Below are 23,259 nucleotides of genomic sequence, written 5' to 3'. Positions count from 1 at the left end.
TTATCAAAAAAATAATTTACAAATGATCAACATCCTCCTTTTTGAACATATTCTTTGTCCACTGAGCCTTGGCTAGCAGGTCCCCATTCACATCATGTTGTTGTCTAATTCACTGACGCGCTCATCATCTAGAATTATTCTGCTGTGGTTGGCCTCTATGTTGCTCCCCTTGTTTTGGGTTGTTAGCTTTCATTTGTGTCACTACTCAACTTTTTTAAAGATTTATTTTAGATCACTTGTTCCTTTATTTAGAAAGTAAGATAGCGGATAGAATTGGAAACAGGGATAAGAGAGCAGGGGAGAAACATGCAGGAAAGGAGCCAGCATGCATGGGAAAGGACCTAAACACAAGGCCAACTGCGACCTACTGCTCAACTTCAAAAACCTTTTTCCATCTTAACTTTTATCAAACTAAATTAAACTAAACTAAACTAAATTGACATTTTTAACCCATCTGCCTTTCACATGCATTGAAGCAAATCACATTGGAGTTCGGTGGTCATCAAAAACGATAAGATAATCTAAAACGTGCTGACATTGCATCGTCTTGTACTTAAAAGCACACCACTGTTACATCTGGTCTTTTAGAGGTATATATACACAAACAATGCAATCAGTCTAAATGGGTTAAATGTACTTGAAATGTATACGTATGTTTTTTTACCATCTAAAACTCTTTTAAAACCCCACTCTCTGCTGAGAAATCAGCAGTCAATCCTGACAAATGAGGTTAGTCGGGCGGATGCTCATCTAAAAACCTGCTTTGACCTTGGGAGCTGAGCCAGCTTAGTCCCATTAGAAAATTGAGAGAGAAGATAAAGAGAGAGAATGAGAGCTCTGTGATCTATATAGAGATAACAAACAGCATCCAGGACAGCAAACAATTAAGAGGGGAGAAAAGAAAAGGGAACAGAAAGAGAAATGAAGGAGGGATGTGTGGTTAAAAGGCTCAGTAAATGACCTTCAGAAGCTGGTTGAGAGAGCAGTAAAAAATACTGACTGCATATGCAGGAGGGAGAAAGAGCATCCTCTGCCCTCAGCCACACACAACCCTTCTGTCAATGTAAAGAGGGCAGAGCAGTGACAAGCCAACAACACAGACACGTGAGGAAGAGCAGAGAGAGAGAGGAGAGGCATGAGGAGTAAATATGAGCATGGAAGAAGACAGGCTGAAGGAAGAGTGGATTAAAGCAATACTAGGGTGAGAGATAGAGGAAAATAAATTACAGTGAGAGTGTCAGGGCAGCAGGGAGAGTGATAAGACATTAAAACATGGCAGAGGAGGGAAAGACTCAGTGTATATTAGAGGTGCTAATACACAGAGAGGAGAGAAGTGGCAGTCGTGGAGTCGGTTACATCACTGTGGTCTGTAAGCTGCCCGGAGCCAGACTCCTCAGCCAGCCCACAAGCATCAGCCAGTCAGCTGTGGAAGACATGAAGAGCTTGGCCAATGACCGCCTGCAAGCTGTCTGTTTCAAATACAGATGTACAAATCCAACTAGATTTTTCTCTGCCTTTGTTTGTTTTGCTCTTCACATCTCTTGTTTTTTCTTATTTAAGTCTACCCATCTACACTTCTTTGTCACTCACTTTGTCTGTTCATTTTCTTCAGTCTATCACTTCTCCTTGCACCTATTGCCCTCCTACACAAACCTGAGTCTCCCTGCTTTCATTTAACCACCTCCTTAGACTAATTATACCTGCAAAAACGCTTCAGAGCACAACCAAAACATTGAGAAAAGGTCACAGCAAATGTGCAGAGTCTTTAACATCCCTAAATGATTAAATGAATTCCTGCAGTGCTCTTTGGCCATGGCTGTCGGCACATGAATAAACACAAGGCTGTAGGCCGTGAACCTTTAGAGGCTGGGACAGTAGCATGGACATACATGGAGCTGTTACTGGTTCATTCTGAATGAGTTGGCACAGTGGAGAAGAAGGGAGGGGGTACTGTTGGAGCATACCAGCCAGTCTCTTATGAAACCACATGGCCCGAGGTTTCAGTCAGAAATCATTGAGCTGCTATGTCTGTTTTTATATGAAAAAAAAGGTTGTCAAGCTCAGAGAAAAGATATCCTGTGTCTTATATAAACCTGAGATCTAAAAATATGACTTTAATAAGAACATCAGGAAGGCTGGCATTTAAATCAAAGTGAGAGTGATGCTTGTGTGCAGTGATACATGAACACTGAAAGACCAGCCCGCCTTTTGTATACAGTGTGTGAATCAGAGTCTTTCCGATATGTGTATGGTTGATAAGAGATTGCACAAGAACCAGCTTCATTTAAGGTTTTGTTTTCCTTGACATAACAATCACTGACATTTCTCACACATTAACGCAAACATACCATGTAGTATCCAGGCAGCAGTTTCTGTAAGAATTCAGCCTCCTTGTGCATCACAGTCTTGATGATGAATTCATCGTCCTTTGTTAGATAGAAGACTGAGCCACTTGCCCCAGGATTGGACAGCTCAATCAATGGCTCATTACATAGAGAATACTGCAGATACACACAGACACAGAAACAAACACAGAATCATGAATTAACCTGGAAACACTCATAAACTTTAAACTTCTGTTATAGTTACTTAGTTCATGTTCTTTAAATCCTGACAGTGGTATGGAAGTCAATATTCCATTATCTCAGAAACACTGGAGCCATGAAATTGAAGTATTTGCTGCCATGTTTAACACAAACTTTCTCCCTCCTCTAAAATTTCTCTCACAGCCTCTTTTTATAACACACGGAGGGAGAAATTCATTGATTCAGCATTGCAAGATGGACTGAAAACAGATAAATACAGCAGAACAGCAGACACTATTGTTTTTTTAAGCAGATATCTTGTGTATGAACTGTATAAATGAGCCAAAATTAATAAAAGTTAGTAACCATCTGCATTAAATAACTGACCCTTAGTCACTGTTGCTATGTTGGACAAGCATTCACATCCTAGCTTTCAATGGTGTTAGTAGAGGTTACTCTAGAGGAACACTAGCTTCGGATGAAAGCTTGCCATACTCCTGTGCATAGCTACAGTTACTAACCTAGGATTGGACAGTGGCTGTTTTAGAGAGGGGCTTCGCGAAGGGTCAATTTTGTGTAATAATGTGTCAAGCATTGCTGTATGCAAATCCCCCCCACCCCCACATTTCCTCAGTTGTATTTTCATAGTTGGATATACAGCCTAATGCTTGAAGGGTACATTGGCTGTCATTAATCGAAATAACAAAAGAAGCGAAGAAATCAATAGAGTATCATTATAAACCATACAATAAAAACGTACCTTTACTGAAACATGATGATATTAACATCATGCCTAATCATTCCAAAATTTACAAATGGCGAGTTTCTTGTAGTACAGTCAATGAGCTTAAAAACACTAGCAATTTAAGAATAGATGCAAACACATGTTGGCACATCACTGCAGAATTCAAAGGGAATGATGATATTCAGTCTAAAAAGATGATGAGTGATATTAAAAGAGAAGAGGAAGAATTCCAGTTCATATTGTTGGTTGCTAAAACAGACTGGACTCTTTTAAATGTCAAATAATCACTGCTTTTTAGTTCTACCTTTGTTCATATACATATCGGAATCCTACTTGCATGGTGATTACCTCAGCTTATTAGATCATTCTCACCCTTTATCCTGGCAGCTTAAAAGCAAGTGATGACAGACAAAACGGTAAAGCTGCCACCACCTACCTCCTGCTAATGGCTCACTTTTTATCCATCTTGGAGGAGCCTGACATTTAATTTCAAACATTTTTCACATCAAAACTCTAGAAAAAGTGTTTAAAAGGTGTGGCTGAATCAAAAAAGGCAAAAGGCACAAAATGGCATTTAAAAGAATGTTCTAATTATCTTTGCAACAGGAGCGCTAGCTGCAGAAGGAAAGATGTCAGTAAGTGACCTTTACCTACAGCAGATGAAGTAAGGTTGGCAATAAGGATCTTGAGAATGTTCAAAATTTTATCTGTTAGCCAGAAAACCCTTAAGTAGCACATTAAGCTTCAAAAAAGGACAAAAAAAAAACAAGAAGAGAATAGCAACACTGAAGTGAATTAACTCAATTAATGAACTCTTAACACATCACAAGATCATATCTGCTAGAGCAGATATGATCTTGTGGCACACATGACAATCCTGCCCCTTCACTGTATCTTCTCAGGAACTAAAAACTTAAAACAGACGTATCCTATTTTTTTGAGGGATCAACGATACTAGGATATTAATCTTATTTTAACATCAGCCTATACCTGCCTAGTCACTGACAGACAGCCAGAGTTAAGCCTGGTTTATACTTCTGTATCCAGTTCATGCTGTAGTGGCCAACAGCATCGTGAGTTGGTATATTCCTGTCGCCCTGCAATACTCTGCCCAAACATTACTCTGCAATGGTATTTTATGCTAGTTCCAAGTCCTGCCACCACATTTCCTGATTGTTTGTGTACAGGAAACTATTGCAACTAAAGCAAACCTATAAAAACAGGAAAGACATTGAAGGAAATATCTCTGGGTCTTGTTCATGAGTGAGAGTAGAAATGGACAGTGAGACTGACAGGTGGATTGGTGCAGCATCAGCAGTGCTGCAGACACTGTACTGGACCATTGTGGGAGGGAGCTGAGCTGGAAGGCAAAGCTCTCAATTTACTGGTAAAAGTACTTTTGACAAATGGCATTGCTGTCTGCAGCCTTTCACCTCACTCTAGAATACATGTGTCATTGCAACACAAAAATGTTTTCGGAGGTAAACATCAGCTACATGTGTAGGGTTGAGATCTGAACAAATCTATCGTATATGCTACAGAGTAAAAGTTATGCAGTATAAAACAGGGCCAACAGCTCAAGAATATCTCTCAAGGGTTACATGTTGACAACTGAGTAAGATACATATTCTGAATGAAAAAAGTCAACCTAATTTTTTAATCAAGGTATTGTTTATACAACTGGTAGTTTTGATTTATGGCTTTACACAATCTTGGAGTGACAAAAAATTAAGGCTACAACATGATTACATAGAGTCAAGGGCTTCAATTATGGCTGCTGTGAAAAGGACTTAGTTATGACATAAGGTGCAAGCTCCAGGGGTTTGTTACCTGGTTATCCATTGATTTGCCAATCATTATTTGCTGTTAAAAGCATCTCAGAGAGCCACATTTGGCTCTTGCTGCTCTGTATGCTTTGAATTTAAATAAAAGACTCGTGTTTTTTTTCCTGATTACACCTGATGCAGTACACAAACCAAACAGTTTCAATACGACAAAAATGCGACAACATAGTCCCCGCCATTTCCCATGATGTTCTTTCTAACAAACCTTTCATTGAAGACTCATAGAACATTGTGTTAATCTGGTGTGTTAATGTTAGATGAACTTCAGGAGCACTCACTACCCTTCTACATTAAGTATAATATTCTGCTAAATTTGCAGCAAGTTGAACCAAAATGACTTATGTTGACATTTAATCATAGCTGACCACAGTCTGGCTAATGGAGTCGGCCAGAGCAAGGCAGAATGTAATGTTTTCATGTGATTGGAGAACAGACACATTCAAGATATGCCCACATGGAGCAAACAGAATCCCTGACTAAGCTTTGTATGTATATTCTGCCAGACTGCTCCAGGCAGAGCGGTGAATCATGCAGCCTCTGGTCCTCCACGCTGATGTGGAGTGACAAGCTGCAGACCTTCTATCCCTCTCTTCTACCATCTTCTTTCATCCCCTCTGCCCTCTCTTATGCCGCCTCGTGATTCTTTGTGCTTGTTCTTCCTTTTCCAGCCTCCTAATGCAATAATGCTTGTTGTGCATAGTTCTCACCTATTTTTATTCCCTTTTTTCTTCTATCATCTTCTATCTTCTATCTCTTTTTATTTCCTCTTTGTGTTCCATGGTCTTTTTCTGTCTTGCTTCTTATGTTCCTGCTTTTTAATATTGTACAGTCTCATTTTATTTTAAAGATTCCCTTCAGACTGTTTAACGTCTACACAGAGAGAATTCACCACATTTAATTTGGAGACAAAAACATACAGCCAAGAGCAAAGAAAGCTAAAATCTTACCAGGTAGTCATCTGGCCTGATGCCAAACAGTTCTCTGAAGTAGCGGAAGGCAACAGGAGCATATGTTTTAAAGCGGAAGTCTGGGAAATGGTGGGCTGGAGTGAGGTTGCTGCCTTCACTAAAACACAGAATAATACCAAGAACACAAAAGATGAGAGATAGTAATCTATTTCATATATCATTTATAATTGATTAATTCGTTTTAAACCGTAAGTCGGTAAACAGGCTGTATAAATCAGTACTTTTTATTCATGCATGCATATTAAATGTACTGATTTATTTTGTATTGTGGCTGCATCACAGACCTGGGGAAAAAAATGCTCTCCACCACGTAGAAGTCCTGCATCAACACGTCTCTCTCAGGCTTTGAGCTGAGGTTGCCAACTGTGTAACCGATGCCCAGCTGGATGGCACCTTTCAAGGCTGAGGATGTGGTCTGACAAGAGAAAGGTGAGTGAGAGAGGCAGAAGGAGGCACAGTGAGAGGAATGTTCAACTGTTCTCCAAACCAAACAGTCAATGATAAGACCATTTTGGAGGAAAAATGTACTAGGATTCTCACTTTAAATGTTTTCAAAACATAGAAGTCCATCTATGTTACAGCCGCCCATTTTTGTGCAAAATTAGAACCAGAGAAAACAAGAGTGTTATCCATTATACCTTCTTGTAGGTAGTTTCTCCTGATGCATCCACTCCTCTGTGACCAATTTTCTTCCCCTGACCAGGCTGGCCTGAGGATGAGGGCATCTGAGGAGAAAGATCGAGAGAAAATTGCATTCTAGGGAATGGAGAGTGTGCACCTGTTCATTAATATTAACAATGTCTCAAGCTTTTAGAGCTGTCTTTCACTGAGCAGATCAGGCAATCTATTTTTTAACGAAATGCAAACTTGTTTCATCCATTATGAGGATCCCTAGTGTTACTTAACTCATTAAATCAGTTAAAGTTTGCATAGTACGACGTCTAACTGCATATTTTCTTTTTTAGTCTGATTTAATGTTTATTTGAATGGTAGAAGCTGCAGTGAATACTTCACATCTGAAAGCTAAACACTGTTTTCCAGTAAAGTTCATGGGGCTTCATGGTTTAGTGCATCATTAAAATGGAATTAAAGCCCTCAAATAAGGAATGAATGAAACCGCAACACTTCCAAATGTTTACTTCAACACAGAGTAGCTGCAGTGCCAGATGGATGGGATTTACCAAATTAGGAGGATTAAGATCATGCGAACAAAGTAGTCTAACAGAGACAAAGAATACTCAAGTGATATTTAAATACTTCAATAATCCTCAAACACTTATTTAAATACTGTGTGGTTACATTTCCTGGAATTCTGCTGTCTATACTAACTGATGTGGTAATCCCTATGAAACAATGTCATCAAATATTAACTGACCCAAATATTAATTGCACAGCACTCTCTAATCAAACCTTTGTAGTGGTTTATCTGTGTCTGGTTGAATCCAGAGAAATTGCAGTTATTGATGTAGGAGATCAAAAAGAATCTAAAAAAGAGCGGCACGACTGAGCGAATGATCACAGGGACAGATGGCAGCTCACCTCTGTGATGAAGGCTTTCTTTGCAGCAGCATCTGAGAGAAGAGAAAAACAGAGAAATGAAAACAAGATGACTGTTAGTCAGTGTGAGACAGAGAGGCACATTACTCAGCATCATTAGAGCTCTGTGTGACAAAGGCATGTCCTAAAGGGTGGACCCAGCAGTCTACCATTATGTAATAACAGTGTCAAACAGGGAGGCTGTCAGCTAGAGGCACCACAGGAAAAATATAATGTCAGATACAAGGTCGCCAAGTCCTGTTGTGTTTACATATCATGTTTTTTTAGCCATGCTACTGGCATGGTCCAAAAGATTACTGTCTGAAGGTTAGTGTTCCTACAACTTTGGTCTGGAGTGTTATATCATCAAAGTTTAACTTCATAAATTGTCATGCAACTGAAATTCACTGTTCCCAAAGGATGACTGCTATGGAGCTTTAGTAAATTATATCTGAAATCACACATAGTAAGAAATGATTTTACAAGCATCATAAGAGAGACAACTCCCAGAATGGTCAACCTTCTTATTTATTCACTTTATGAACATGGAATACAAAAACACAGGATGCTTCTCCATTTAAATAGACAGCTAATTGTGATCTACATTTGTAAATATAAAGGTGTAAAATAATGTAAATATAGGAAGGGTGTTATCAAGAACTATATGAATTCCCCCATTTCCCAAAGGCTTCAGATTTTTTTAACTCATGGGTAAGCATGAAGATGATTCATTCCATTATGAAGACTTTGTAAATAAGATTGGTTGACTAGATTAAAGCTGTGGATGTTTGTGATCCCCTGACTTTCCCATATCCCTATTATTCACATTCATGGTTTATGGATGCTGTAATAAATGGAAAGCAGATAAATTACTCTCTAGTGAACTCAGGCAAGCCAAACAGTTTCAAAGATTTATTTGGTGAATGTTAAGTATGTTAATTAAACTTTTAACCAAAAGTAATTTTCTTTCAAGGATGCAACGTACTGGATTTTTGCTACTATTTTTAGGCCAATAATTCCAATATAATTTTAGCTGATACCGATATCAATATATGCACATATTTTTTATTGTTAAGAACACCAAGTGTCACATGTGCAAAGAGAGGCTGAATACAGCAAGGCTGAGGAAGGAGTAGGGATGGTATTCTTTGTTCTTTGGGTTTTTTAAAGGTGCTGGTGCCTCAAGGGTGCCTGTATCGACACATTCAAGAAAAGAAAAAGTGTGGACGTCAGCAGCTGGTATTGTATGATTTAGAAATTAAAGATCTCAAACATTTAAGTAAAGGAAACAAATGTACGTTTTTTACACCATTTTGTGACACATTTCATGAGGCTGGGATTGGCTGTGTTGGCACCAGTACTATGCTGGTATCAGATTTCAATACTCATCCCTGGGAGGTGTAGGGAATTAGGCAGCCTGGCAGTTGTTCTACATTTGGGGCTTCATTAAAAATATGTGATGGCTCACAGTAAGCCTCGATGAATGTGTGGCACTCCTAAGAAAACAACCAATTTCTAATGGTACACTTATACATTTTACTGATATTGAAAGCCAATATATGATATACTGCCAATATAAGGGGTTGACCTGACCCAATTATTAAGGCAAATATTTGGTATTTGGCTGATTATTGCTATCTGCATTTTATTTAATTTAATCAATAAAATTAATGAATCAAAAAGGACACCACTTTGACTTCACTGCAAAGTGTGTCTTTCCCTCTGATTTTATTTTTACTCTCTATAGCCAATATGTAGGGCTGATACATCAGGTGTAGATATTGGCAGAAATTTTCATACCTATCGATACCAATATATCCCTACTATGTACAATAAAGTTTTTGAATCTGGAATAAGGTTGTCATGAATTCTGATACTTAAATTTTTTAATACCAAATGCCTTGACATATTAAAATCGCAAACATTTACACATTAGATAGAATTTTTCAGCACCAAAGCTTTGGAAAAAAGACAATCATACAGTTATATTATCACCTGGTATCTGCTGTTGCACAAATAATGTATATGTAGACATAACAAGAATGGAGCTTTAGTAGGGTGCTGTAGCAGAAACAAAAAGGGCTATTGTTTTTTTTAACCATTGTTTTATCTATGTAAACAAAGTAGTTTGTGATGTTTCCAGGCAGGTAATTTCTCTTCCCATTAAATGCAAACAATAACTGCATTTATCTGACTAATCTAAAGCCAAACAAATACATTTTATAAATCAATATCAAACTGCAGTAGTAAAACAATGTCACACCATAATGATGCAAAGTTTGAATGCGCCTAACATTAGCGGTGCTACTGATCCTCTTTGCAGATTGATGTCGACATTTCTGAGCTGAATACTGTCGCTAAATGCTTCAGCTATATGAGAGTATAACCTGACACAGCCTCTGGACAAATCTATCCCCATTTTCTAGGTCAAAATAGTGTTAAACGATTAGGCTTGGTCATCCTTTTTTTTTTTACAATACTGATGCTAAATCACTACTTTATATGATGATCATGCTCTGCTGAAATAAAACAAGTAAAGGCCTACATCAGTAACGTTAAGATGGTGTTCTGTGCCTTTCATCTGGGGTGGCAGGTGTTTACATTAGGATTGTAAGGTACAAAAAGAAGCACTAAAATCTGTGTTTTGATTCAGTTTAGCAGGTATCAGGCCAACCAACTGGAAGGTGTCAGCCCTAAAAGCCCAATTTAATTCATTTGAAAAAAACAAAGTTGAAATCTGCTCTAAGTTTTACTAATCTAAACACTCACACTCTGTAACAGGATTTGTAAAACGTGATATTGATATTGTGATTATCAGAGGAATAACAAAAGCAAACAGCAAAATTACATGACCAGCTTGCAAACCTCAGAAGTACAGCAGTCTTACATCTGCTATGTTGTGATAATAATTTGAGTCTAATGACAGGATGTAGGCAGTAGAGAGAGGCAATCAGTGGACTGTTTTCACCAGGAAGGCCTGAAATAGATGCATAATTATAGATGTATAACACTGAGTGTAATAATGGAGAGAAGACTCATGAGGGCAGGAGAGAGAGAGAGAGAGAGAGAGTGAGAGAGAGAGAACAAGAAATGAGCAAATTAAAGAGTAAAGGAGTACAGAGGGGATGGGACAGAGGTTCAGACGGAATAAAAATGAGTCTGATTAATTTATTCTTTGTTAACAGCAGAACAAAAATTACTCTCAGCAACAGTGATGGAAAAGCTTAGAAATAGTAGAAGTGTTTACAACAAAAATAGTCCAACTGCTCTGATAAATAAGATACCAGGAATGACATGAAATAATCCTCATTTGTCATACACTTTGGACACAGCATGCACTTTGTCAGACAGGATTGTTTTTATCTTTTAAATTTGCATTTCTTCTGTCATCTACAACAACGCCTACTTGCAAAACTCCCTGTAGACATTACTCTTGTCATTTTGAATACTTGTGTTTTCTTTCTATGTTATGCCAAAATGTGTGAAGTCAAACAGTCTATTGTCTAACATTGCTACACTTTTGTCATGTAGGAGCAGGAAAAGCTTAACTGAACCTAAAAATACAATTATGGCTCCATTAAATTATCAGTACTGTAATAACCAGCATGTACAATAAATGAACACAGGATTTTATAAAGCTCAACGATGGGCAGCATTGTGGGTGTTGAATATCTACTTTAAGAAAGGCATTCATGGTTACTCACAAGACTGCCTCTGACACATTTGACATGTCTGTTAATTTACAAAAAGCCAAATAAGGCATCTAGGAGACAGTTCCTATTCTGATCTGCATTAAAAGAAACAGTCTACCTCACCAGCTGAGACGCTAACAGATAACCTATATAACCCAGTGTCACTTAGGAGTGGGATAACATCTCCACAGCTTGACTCTGTATGTGGAGCTGAACTGATAGCCAGCCACTCTAGTCTCTGTTTCTGTGCGCCTGTCTGCCTGCCTCTCTGCCTCTCGTGGATGCCCATGTGACTGAGCCACAGAATAGCCTATTTGCCACCCCTCCTCCTGCTCTGTATCTCTCCCTCTGTCACACATACACACTCACATAGACACATTTGCACAAGGATGAGCAAGACAAAGCGTGCCAATGCAATCCCAGCTACGCTTCCTACAAGCTTGAACATCCAGGGAATAAAATCTGAGGGGAAAAAAACTGCTGGTGATGGAATGTTGGCAATGCAGATAATTAAAGAGGAGGCTCTCCTGCTTTGTACTGTGCTGGACTGTTTATTTGTGTCTAGGTCCATGTGTGTACATGTACATGTGTAAGTGGACGTTAATGGTATGTTTCTCTAGACTCTCTTCATACAATTCCAAATGCCTCCTCCATATGTGTGCCTGCGTTCGCGTTTGTAAGCGTGTCTTATATTTTACAGCAGCTTACAGTCAGTCACAGCTCTTCCTTTCTGCATGCCTGCACCTGCCTCATGTGTAGGTATGTGTGAGATGGAGTGAGTGTGTGACTGCTTGCTGAGAGTGCAGGTTTTAAAGCAGTGAATGAGTTAGGATGTTTGTGTCCAAGCATGTGCTTATCTCTCTCTGCCTCAGTGGAGAACTGCTGTGACAGTTTAACCAACTGAGTCCCACACAGCACAGCTAGAAGGCTAGATGTATGCTCTCTATATTGATCAATACACTTCAGCTGCTTATAAACCTAATCATCAGGGAAGATGCTGTTATCTTGTTGTATACCACAGGAGCCACCGTTAGGAGTCATGACAGGGTGACAGTTAGAAAACTGGCATGAAGACCTGTTCAGATCATCTTTTACTTTAACTGAAATACAAATATTTGAAGCCAGTAATTTGATATTATTAATTATTCAATTAACTTCACTTTGAAAGTTAATCTGTCAAGTGACAGTATCCGACCTTGTAACAGTTCCTGTTTATGCTACCAAAATAAAATCAAAGTTGAGAGATGTACTGTGTGTAGCTGTGACATTAGAAATAAAAATGAAGCAATGACAGCTCACAAAGTGTTATAACCAAGTTGGCTACTGGATTGAGTTTCTACCACCGGTAGACCTGAGGTAAACTTAGAAGAGACAAGGAACAATATGTACCTCTTGTAGATATCTTTGGTTCACCGCTACAAATTCATTGTTACTATGTGTTCATGCTGTTTTATTCCTTTATTTCATGTTTTTTTTTCACTGTACTTGAAATGTAAAATGTATTTTCAGGGACTGGACAAGAGCATAGGAATGTCATCAGTCCTTAGATGAACTAGTTAAACAAGAAAATCGAAACGGGTATTTTAATTTAAAAAATAAATAAGTAAATTTTAAAAAGCAGAGATGATGAAGTTTTGTAAAGTCCAAATGATATGTACTGTACATTGTTTCACTTATAAGACATTTTTTTTTTTAATGAGCTGGCTAATTCTAAATGGAAGCCTGGGTTTGGTAAACATGTTTTGAACTGCATGCTTCTGCAGTGCAAATTACTAAATAACTAGATTAAAAAAAACTAAGATTGATCTTTTTACAGACCACTTAGGCAAAACAGCTGGATCCTACCCCCTGACAAGAGGTCATACTATTATTGATCAAACTTGGCATCGAGTGCCTTCAGGCTTTACTTTGTCAACTTCTCCATCTTTGAAATCAGGGGCATAAACATGAGGAAAACAAATTTAGGACAAATCAATGTCCATGGTCTACTGTGTCTTCATCTCTTCTAAATCCCAGGATGCTTAACTGAGACAGATATCCATCTTTTTTATATCCATTTTTTTTTTTTGTTTTCACCATGGCTGCCATGTTCAGAATGTTTTGACACTCGGCCCGGCTGAGAGGATGTGGTCTGGTAGAAAAGTGATTCCTGAGAGCACAAGTCTGACATGATACCATGCTACTAATCTCTGTTAGAACACACTCCTCCATTTGCCTTTAACAGGTACCCTTGTGACTCCCTCTCTGACTATATAAAGAGGCCTTCAGAATGAGAAAATACGGTGAAATAGGTCCTATAGCACCATCATGCTGCAGCAGCAGACTGTAGAGCTGTTCAGGGGATGGAACAACAAATAGACCCATCCAAATAAATAGCTTCTAGCTGAGTCTGTTGCCTAGCCAAGCTGCTATTTGTTGGCTTAATGACCCACTCTTACCACCCTTAAGAGAGAGGTCCATTACCAGCTGCTGTTAGCCCACAGGGCTGCAGGGAGACAGGCTTATTTGTATTATTTTCACACAGAAACTCTATATTTGACAGTGGTTTCACAGTATATGATGTTAAAACTACATTTGATCTGTTCATGTAGCAGTGCTGACCACAGCTTAATCCCTGGCTGTTGTCAGGTCACGGTTTATCCACATCACTGCTGAACACAAAATTATACCAAGCATCAGTTTCAGCAGAGTGCTGTCAACATGAGTCTGGTTTCTCAACATTCCTGCCTGTTGGGGTTTTTGCCTGTTCAAAGTTTTGTTGTCACCAATGTAACTGTGTGAAATACTGCTAGTGCTGTGCTCATGGTGATTAATGCTTGTCTTTATTATGGTTTATATATAGTCTCCGTCATAATATCAATATTAACACTAGTCCTTATAATAATATTAACGATCAACACTAAGCTTTATTATAATAGGGTTTGTACATAGTCTTTATTACAATATCAATGATTAACACTGATCTTTATTATAATAGGGTTCAAATACAGTCTTTATTATGACATGAATGATTAATTATTATCTTTACTATAATATGCCACAACAAAGACTACAGTCTAGACCTGCCCCTTTTGTAAAGTGTCCTGAGATAATTTTAACAGTTATGAATTGGTGCTATACAAACAAAGATCGATAGTGATCGAGTGATTCAAAATGGCAATAATTTCATGTGTAAGCACATAAAACTGGCAAATATTTGTTGAGTAAATCCAGAACAGACTAGACTCCCAGAACAGTGCTGGCCTGATACAAACTTCAGATAGAAACAAATAACGATGCACAACAGAAACTGCAGCTGTTGACATTGTAACACAAAAGCCTCAACCAATGCCTGCACCAACATTCATACTAAGCTTTTGAAAATTTAAAGGAATATTTTTTCAATCTGGTTTTATAGTTTTGTATTTGTACTTTTTCAACAAAACCAGAACGCATCTTCTCCTGTCTGCTTCTTGCTTGTATTTATCAGTTTAGGATTTCAAACATGGCGAGATAGACAAACCCAAGAGAATGTAAACCCACTCCATCAAAGAGAAAGATTAATGTCTTGTTTTGCGTCACTGTATACATATTTGATATATTTTGAAACTTTCCACTTCAATCACTTGCAGTACTAAAATACGAGTGATTTTGTTGAACTCTGTCACAATGCTGTACTGTTCTGTTTTTAATGCTTGAGTATTAACAGGTGGATCAGTAAGAGCTGCTTCTTTTTAAAAAGACATTAACACTAATGCAAATACAAGTTGGATGTGTCAAAGCAGCACCCATGTTACTCTGACTACATGCCTTAAAGCAAGCAGCTGAGCAGAAAAATACTTCCTAATGGCTTAAGTCCACATTGATCCTAAAGAACACTAAATAATACAGTTTGCAGTATGAGATACCTGTATGTTTAAAGGTTTAATGAATGTATCCACCTAGAATTGAAGATGATGGATTCATCATTACTCTTCCCATTATATATGCCTGATAGAGATACACGATATAATTAGCACAATATGGGGATCAGTAGATGATAGCTTAAAAAGCTAAATATCTTAACCAGTAAATATAAAAAATATCCGCTGATATTTACAGCTAATATATCAGACTTAGATATCAACAATATATCATATATCAGCCTTAAGTAACAGTTAAATTTACTGGTGTATTATCAGGTATAGGTAGTTGCCTAGGGTGCTACACACACAAGGAGGCTCATCATGGGCCCTCAACATTTTGAAAGAAGCCCTAAACGTGTAACATCTACCAGACTGTCGACTTCCCTGCTTCTCTCTCAGCTCCACTGGACTCAGTATTTCTTTTTATAGGGCACACTTGGTGTTCTTTACAATAAAAAAATGTGTCTATATATTGTTATTGGCTATAATAAATTTAAAATGAGTATATATCGGCAACAATCCAATATCGAACAAAATTATACATTTTGTTCATGTTCACTTCTACGTACAAGCAAACATGTTTAAACACTTGTACATACACTTTTTTTTTTCCTCTTGTTACCATGGTGCCCCAGTTGAGGTCAACCAGCATTTATATGACTAATGCACATGCCCGAAATCAACAGACAGATGCTGCCTTCCACATCCTTTAAAGTTACCATTAAACACGGCTATGGCACAGCAACATAACAATACAAATCTTTACAGCTCACAGATGCACATCTATACAGTACAGAACACAACTTTTGTCCTAGTTATAATAAGCAATATGATTACACAACACAAAGTGTCAACAAGCTCTGACTGAAATGAAAGACTATTAAATACTGTCTAGAATAGGGTTAGCTCTTGATAAACTTGGGAATTTATTTTTCTGTCAATGACAGCAATCCGTCCAGGCCCTGAGGCAGCAAAGCAGCCCCAAACCATGATTGCCCCTCCACCATATTTCACAGTTGGGATGAGGTTTTGATGTTGGTGTACTGTGCCTTTTTTCTCCACCCACAGCATTGTGTGTTCCTTCCAAACAACTCAATTTTGGTTTCATCTGTCCACAGAATATTTTGCCAGTAGTGCTGTGGAACATCCAGGTGCTGATTTGCAAACTTCAAACGTGCAGCAATGGGTTTTTTAGACAGCAGTGGCTTCCTCCGTGGTGTCCTCCCATGAACTCCATTCTTGTTTAGTGTTTTACTTATTGTAGACTTGTCAACACATATGTTAGCATGTGCCAGAGATTTCTGTAAGTCTTTAGCTGACACTCTAGGATTCTTCTTCACCTCATTGAGCACTCTGTGCTGTGCTCTTGCAGTCATCTTTACAGGATGACCACGCCTAGGGAGAGTAGCAACAGTGCTGAACTTTCTCCATTTGTAGACAGTCTGTCTTACCTTGGACACATGAACATCAAGGCTTTTAGAGATACTTTTGCAACCCTTTCCAGCTTCATGCAAGTCAACAATTCTTGATAGTAGGTCTTCTGAGAGCTCTTTTGTGAGAGGAATGGTTCACATCAGGCAATGCTTCTTGAGAACAGCAAACTCAAAGCTGGTGTGTGTTTTTTATAGGGCAGGGCAGCTTTAACCAACACATCCAATCTCATCACATTGATTGGACTCCAGGTTGGCTGACTCCTGGCTCCAATTAGCTCTTGGAGAAGTCATTAGCCTAGGGGTTCACATACTTTTTCCACCCTGCACTGTGAATGTTTACATGGTTTGTTCAATAAACAAATGAAAACATATCATTTTTTGTGCAGTGTTAGTTTAAGCAGACTGTTTGTCTACTGTTGTGAATTAGATGAAGATCAGAAAACATTTTATGACCAATTTATGCAGAAATCCAAGAAATCCCAAAGGGTTCACAAACTTTTGCTTGCAACTGTACATAGTTTATGATCGCTCAGTGTACCTCTACAAAGTTATGAAACTATATCAAAAAATGAATATATACTTGTGCCCTACTGAAATGATAAGCACTGAAGAAATCCCTAAACACAGTTATTCCCCTAATATTAACCCCCAAAAGTCAACCATGCAGACCAACGGGCTGCAAGAAGCCAGCACTTCACCAGGATTGTCAAGTAGGAACCCCTCTTCGCAAGCGTTTCATTCAGTTAGTCCCACTATACCTCCAACCATCCCACCTGGCCAACATGAAAAAAAAAATTCAAATCATATTGCTTTAGTAAGCTCAGCTCTGTTTTATTGCCCAAATAAAACACAATCTACAGTTCCCACACCAAAGTTAAAGCTAAGAAGAGTGTGCTGTCTTTGTGGTAGGTTGTCTAGTTGGTAATCTGTAATGTCCTTTTTTTTGCATGCATATTCAGTGCTTTTCTTAGAATTTACTGTATGAACTTTTATGATGTTGGACGCTTTAAGGCACCTTATGTAATATTACAGACTCTATATTTGAAATCGGTATTGTCAGTATTTATTGAATGAACTGTTATGTTGTTGGATGCTCTCAAGCACTTTATATAGTGTTACAGACTCTGTATTTTTTCTTAATCTTGATGTTTGTTATGTCAGTGTATGTTTGAGCTGTGTACGTTGCACTACTGCCCAAGGCAAATTTCCCCTCAGGGACAATAAAGTATATCTTATCTAATCTTATTTTTTTAAAGAGGTGCTTGCTTAACACTGCTTATTTAACAACACAAAGTGAAGACAGCATTGCTATTTTATATTGACAGCTCTGTCTGACCCCTATTGGATCAATACTAGGACTCCCAGAGGATAAGCTAAGTAAGAGGCGGTCTTGGAGATGATTGTTACCTCAGCAGAGGCTAAGTGATGGTGCTCCAGCTATTGACTGACTCTTAATTTTTTTATGCCACAAGAAAAAAACCAAAGCTTAATGTGTCAAAGTGCTTCTATAGACAACAGAAGTCCATCAAATCCTGATGAGCAGGAAAATAAAACACAAGCCTGCTCAATATGTAGTAAAATAAAATACAACTCGGTCTCGTTTCTGTATCTTTGCCTTGTAAAGGCTGCTCTGGAATTGCAATTTAGTCTCTGACAACCTGGTGAGGATGAGATTGGAGGGAAAACTCATTCTGTTCTCTGTGTGGTCCATGTCAGGATGCTGAAGTTTACACACAGACAACTGCTCTGAGGATCCCCAGTTACAGAATATTTTAATCTATATCCACCTCAGTCTAGTTCACTTCACACAGGTGGTTATGAATGCACTTTTCATTCTTTGAAATGATAGCTTTATTCTGTCAGTCTGCTTGTGTGTAAGCAACATTTTCAACTCAAATGAAAAAGCAGTTGCTGTTCAAAGTTAACTGAATTTCATTATTGTAATTCAATAAGTTTTGCATTTCCTGGATGACAAAACTGACAGTCACAGACCCAAAGCCTCGCTTTATAAAATTACATCAAACACTCCACGTCACTGCCTTTCCTTACTGCTTCTGTGTATAACCCAGAGACTGAGACAGTGAAACAGGCTGACTTGCTAAATCCTGCTTAAAGACAACAGTAGGAAGTATGGTTGAACTCAGCTCCAAATATGTAAATACTTTTTAAACTGCTATAGCAGTACAGCACACATCCACAACCTTCTCGCTTAAACACATTACCCCTCAGTATTCCTCTGATTTACTGAACAAAGCAGTGTGCTCAGAGGGGGAAAGCTGCTCCGTCCTCTGCTGTCAGTGCAGATCATACACTCTGTATGTGCAGGGAAAGCAGGGGCCAGAGAGAACGGCTTTTCACGATGCCAAGTCATCCATTATGATCAGTGGCATCAGGCAAGCAAGCAGGCTTAATAAAAAGCTTCCTGCTGGCTCCAAATAACATCCCTTTGAGACATTTAGCTTGGAGCTAGATGATAAGCAATGCACAACACAGTCACCACAAAGGTAAACAACTGCTGCCACCAAAGATAAGAACCTGTATTAACTAAAAGAGCCTTTGAAAATTACTCCAGGGTCTGCCAGTATTTCTTTTTAGAACAGGTTTATCTGTAGCACTTTCTTTATAGAATTCATCTATCATCTGGTCAACAAAATGTCAGAATTTAGTGAAAATGGGGAACAAATTTTCCTATACAGCAAGCTAATAGCATCAACTTGTTATTTTTCCAACAACAGGGATATCACTATCAAAGACAATAGAAAAAAATACACTGCCTGGCCAAAAAAAAAAAGTCGCCACCTGGATTGAACTACGCAAATAGGTACGAGCCTCCCATTGGATAATTATTGCATGGGCGATTATCTTTCAGCTGGCAACAAGTTATTTAACCCCAGCTGATGCAATGAGTAACTTCTCATTTCTTAAACAACCATGTCGAAAGACACATCCTGTGGTCGTGGAAAAGATGTTAGTCTGTTTAAGAAGGGTCAAATCATTGGCATGCAAAAAAGGCTTCAGTTTGCTATGGAGCATAAAGATTGGACTCTGGAGGAATGGAAAAAGGTCATGTGGTCTGATGAGTCCAGATTTACCCTGTTCCAGAGTGGTGGTCACATCAGGGTAAGAAGAGAGGCAGGTGAAGTGATGCACCCATCATGCCTAGTGCCTACTGTACAAGCCTGTGGGGGCAGTGCTGTGATCTGGGGTTGCTGCAGTTGGGCAGGTCTAGGTTCAGCAACATTATGTGCCCAAAGAATAAGGTCAGCTGACTACCTGAATATACTGAATGACCAGGTTATTCCATCAATGGATTTTTTTCTTCCCTAATGGCACGGGCATATTCCAAGATGACAATGCCAGAATTCATCGGGCTCAAATTGTGAAAGAGTGGTTCAGGGAGCATGAGACATCATTTTCACACATGGATTGGCCACCACAGAGTCCAGACCATAACCCCATTGAGAATCTTTGGGATGTGCTGGAGAAGGTGTTGCGCAGTGGTCAGACTCTCCCATCATCAATACAAGATCTTGGTGAAAAATTAATGCAACACTGGATGGAAATAAATCTTTTGACATTGCAGAAGCTTATCGAAACAATGCCACAGCGAATGTTTGCTGCAATCAAAGCTAAAGGCAGTCCAATGAAATATTAGAGTGTGTGACCTTTTTTTGGTGGCAACTTTTTATTTGGCCCGGCAGTGTATTTTAGTTCTATCTTCCCAGCCAAAGAGAGAGATCCAGGGTTGAAGTTAAAAAATGAATTCATCAACCAAAACCTGACTGTCCAGACAGATGCAGGTTCATGTTAACTTGGTCAGTGGGTCAGGCAATGGAAGCAGTGTTTGGGCTCTTAGAAGTGTTTTTAGTGCTGTGTATTCTTCAAACTAGTTAGGTGCTTGGTCCATTAATTGCTCAGTCAATTGACACTTTATATTTCACGTTCTGTGAATCATTCAGCTTTGCAAAAAAAACATAGTTTTATTATGAACAAATCTGCCAATTATTTCCTAAATGAATGCACTGATCTGTGAGTCTTAGATGGCAAAAGTGACTGCTCATCAGTACAAAAGGTGATGTTTTCACTTTTTTAGTTTTTCCCAGATAACTGTTCAAAACCAACCAACCACCTGCCCCTCCAAAAACATAAACATAGCAAACAAACCTTTTTTTAAAACAACCTAATGCTGCCAACTGTAAAACCATGCCATGATTTGATTTTCACTACAGCTCCCATAAATCTGGCAAGGGTTTGTTTACCCAGACAAAATATAACTCTTCTGCAGCTCTCGCTAATACATACACTAGCTCACACATTAACATGCTCTCATGCAGGGACTTATAATAAATATCACAAATAATTGTGAGTGCCACCAGCAAGATATCCCACAGATATTGAAATTAACTCTCTTGTCTCCATGTGTCCACTCGATACAGAATATACAGTAGCCGAGGATTCCAGCAAAGAAGACAAGTGGATGTTTACAGCCTACCTTTGTTTGTTGTTGAGCTCACAGAAGATTAATCAACATAGATCCTGTCCGATTCTGTAGGTGTGTCTGAAGATTTTAATAATTGTTGTGGTCAAACTTTTGTGCATAATCCAAAAGTGCTTGTAGCGTCGTTTGGATTGTCTCTGATGTTTTGGGGATGCTTTGTGCAGTACTTCTCAACTAGTGGGTACCGATTGTGTGTACCTGGGTAAAACAATTGTGCCAAATGGTCTGTGACACTATTTAAAAGATGTTTTCCCTGTTTCTTTGTTTTTGTCATATCTTTTGTCATGTCTGAGGTCCAAGCTCTCTTTATGAAATAAATCTTATTGATGAAAAAAACTGCCCAAAGTTGGGTCGCGATGCTATTTGAGGAGTTGATAGTGGGTCCTGAGACTTGACCAGCTGAGAACCACTGCTTTAGTGATAACTCAAATCCTTCAACAACAGTGTCCTGTTCCTGTTCTGTCTGTTCAGTGGTACAATCAAAGGACAGATATGTTTACAGGAGTTCAGCCTACCATAAAATACAAACTAAAATCTGTTTTGTAATTACTAGCAAACCTTCCAGCAGGTGAACACTGCTTTCAAAAGTAATCAGAGCTCATACTCTGGTTTGAGTGATGTTTTACCCATTTAAAAGGCAGACAGTCCTTCCTCTTTGCACCAGGTTTGAGTACTCTCTAGATAGTAAAATGTTAATGGACAAGGCCCAAATCACTTTGTGCCATGCACTTTGGACAACACACATTATCCCAACAACATGGGGCCCAAAGGCAGCCAAATCCCCAGTCCATTTTACTTACTAACCCTAATCCCAATCCCATTCTCTGTAGGACACTAGACTAACTGTATGGATTACCAGGATAAGATGGCCCCACTGCAAGGACAGGTGGAAGTCAGGACACCGTCTGTTGTCTTGTTTTTGGGTTACTGGGTGTCTGCTCTGCTTGAAATGCAATTGCTTTCGAGGGTACTTCTTTTTCTTTCGGAAATTAAAAGGGATTCCTGATGATTACAGGACTGGGTGTTTATCTGTCACAAAGGAGCCAATTTTTCACTTCCTTTTGCTGTTCAAACATTTTCATATATAATCTGATAAACACTAAAACCTCTTTAAATGCTGGTACCCTTCATATACCATCTGCCTTCAAGATCTAAAACCATCTATTCAATATTCAAACTGACAAAGACGACTGATTTAAATCACTGTCTAGACACTAACAGACTGCAGCCAATGACTGCTGTGTTAATCTTACAGATACTACGTAAAGGCAGAGATAGTTACATCTTCTTTTCGCACTGAGAGTCCAACTAATGGATCGGGTGGATATGAAAGTGTAATTTTTCTGTGAAGAAGCCTGAAAGCTCAGCAGACTTTGAAGTGGAAATTCAAAGAGAGAAAATTCAGTATGAGAAGTCTAGCTGCTCAGGCCAAGTCCTGACAGAGCGTAATGAACAGCATAGTAATAGTAGGAGGTTTTTTACACACATCAGAAACACGCACACATGGATACAGCTCTAGAAGTCAATAAAACTGTAACTTCAGACTATGGGAACATGATGCCTTCCCAGCATGTGAGTCAGCATGTACACTGAGTCAGTACACACTTTAGGAGGAGAGACGCTGTAATTTATGTGTCTAAATTCAAAATAACATTTATTTCTGGATGCATGCTAGTGGGAATGTTATATTTTACTCCTGGAATAATATGTCAAGAGTGTGTTTGTCCTACACTCCCTCAGGGAGGTCCTGCTGCTGCTGAGGAGACTGGCAGGCCTGAGTAGCAGCACCCTGTTCTCTGGGCAAGGCTAAAAACAGCTCAGTCCTTGTGGCAAAATGCAACACACAAACACACACGGCACACGAGTGTTCAAACTCTTATGCAATTTCAGTATGTTTTTCATTACTGAGCTCCCAGATCAGAACTGAGCGGAGTGATCCCTACTGATCCTCAAAATGCAGTCAGGAGCTTACAGGGAAGAGAAAGAGGACCTTTTAAGGAGAGGAGAGGAGAGGAGATACAAATAAACATAGTGGTCATCAGTCTGACTCCTATTTGTTGCTGTTATTGCTGAGAGCAGCATCTTCAGCCACTCGTGACTGAGAGGACAGTAATTGTCTCACTACAGAGGGACT

The 23,259-nt window shown here is 38.8% G+C and overlaps 1 protein-coding gene across 2 annotated transcripts in view; it reads right to left on the bottom strand.

Annotated features, from left to right (window-relative positions):
* The window catches only part of pip5k1ca (phosphatidylinositol-4-phosphate 5-kinase, type I, gamma a), a 65,046-nt gene that overhangs the window by 28,632 nt on the left and 13,155 nt on the right, over nucleotides 1–23,259 (bottom strand). For both annotated transcript variants that reach the window (XM_041791579.1, XM_041791580.1), the window contains exons 2-6: nucleotides 7,622–7,653; nucleotides 6,721–6,807; nucleotides 6,367–6,497; nucleotides 6,062–6,179; nucleotides 2,349–2,501 (exon numbers count right to left, since the gene is read on the bottom strand). In XM_041791579.1, coding sequence (XP_041647513.1) covers nucleotides 2,349–2,501; nucleotides 6,062–6,179; nucleotides 6,367–6,497; nucleotides 6,721–6,807; nucleotides 7,622–7,653 — 521 coding nt within the window. The remainder of the gene's footprint in view (nucleotides 1–2,348; nucleotides 2,502–6,061; nucleotides 6,180–6,366; nucleotides 6,498–6,720; nucleotides 6,808–7,621; nucleotides 7,654–23,259) is intronic.

Source organism: Cheilinus undulatus, linkage group 7 (genome assembly GCF_018320785.1).
Source record: "Cheilinus undulatus linkage group 7, ASM1832078v1, whole genome shotgun sequence".
NCBI classification, from domain to species: Eukaryota; Metazoa; Chordata; class Actinopteri; order Labriformes; family Labridae; genus Cheilinus; species Cheilinus undulatus.
Note: the sequence above shows the minus strand (reverse complement) of the source record. Positions and strands in the feature narration are given on the sequence as shown.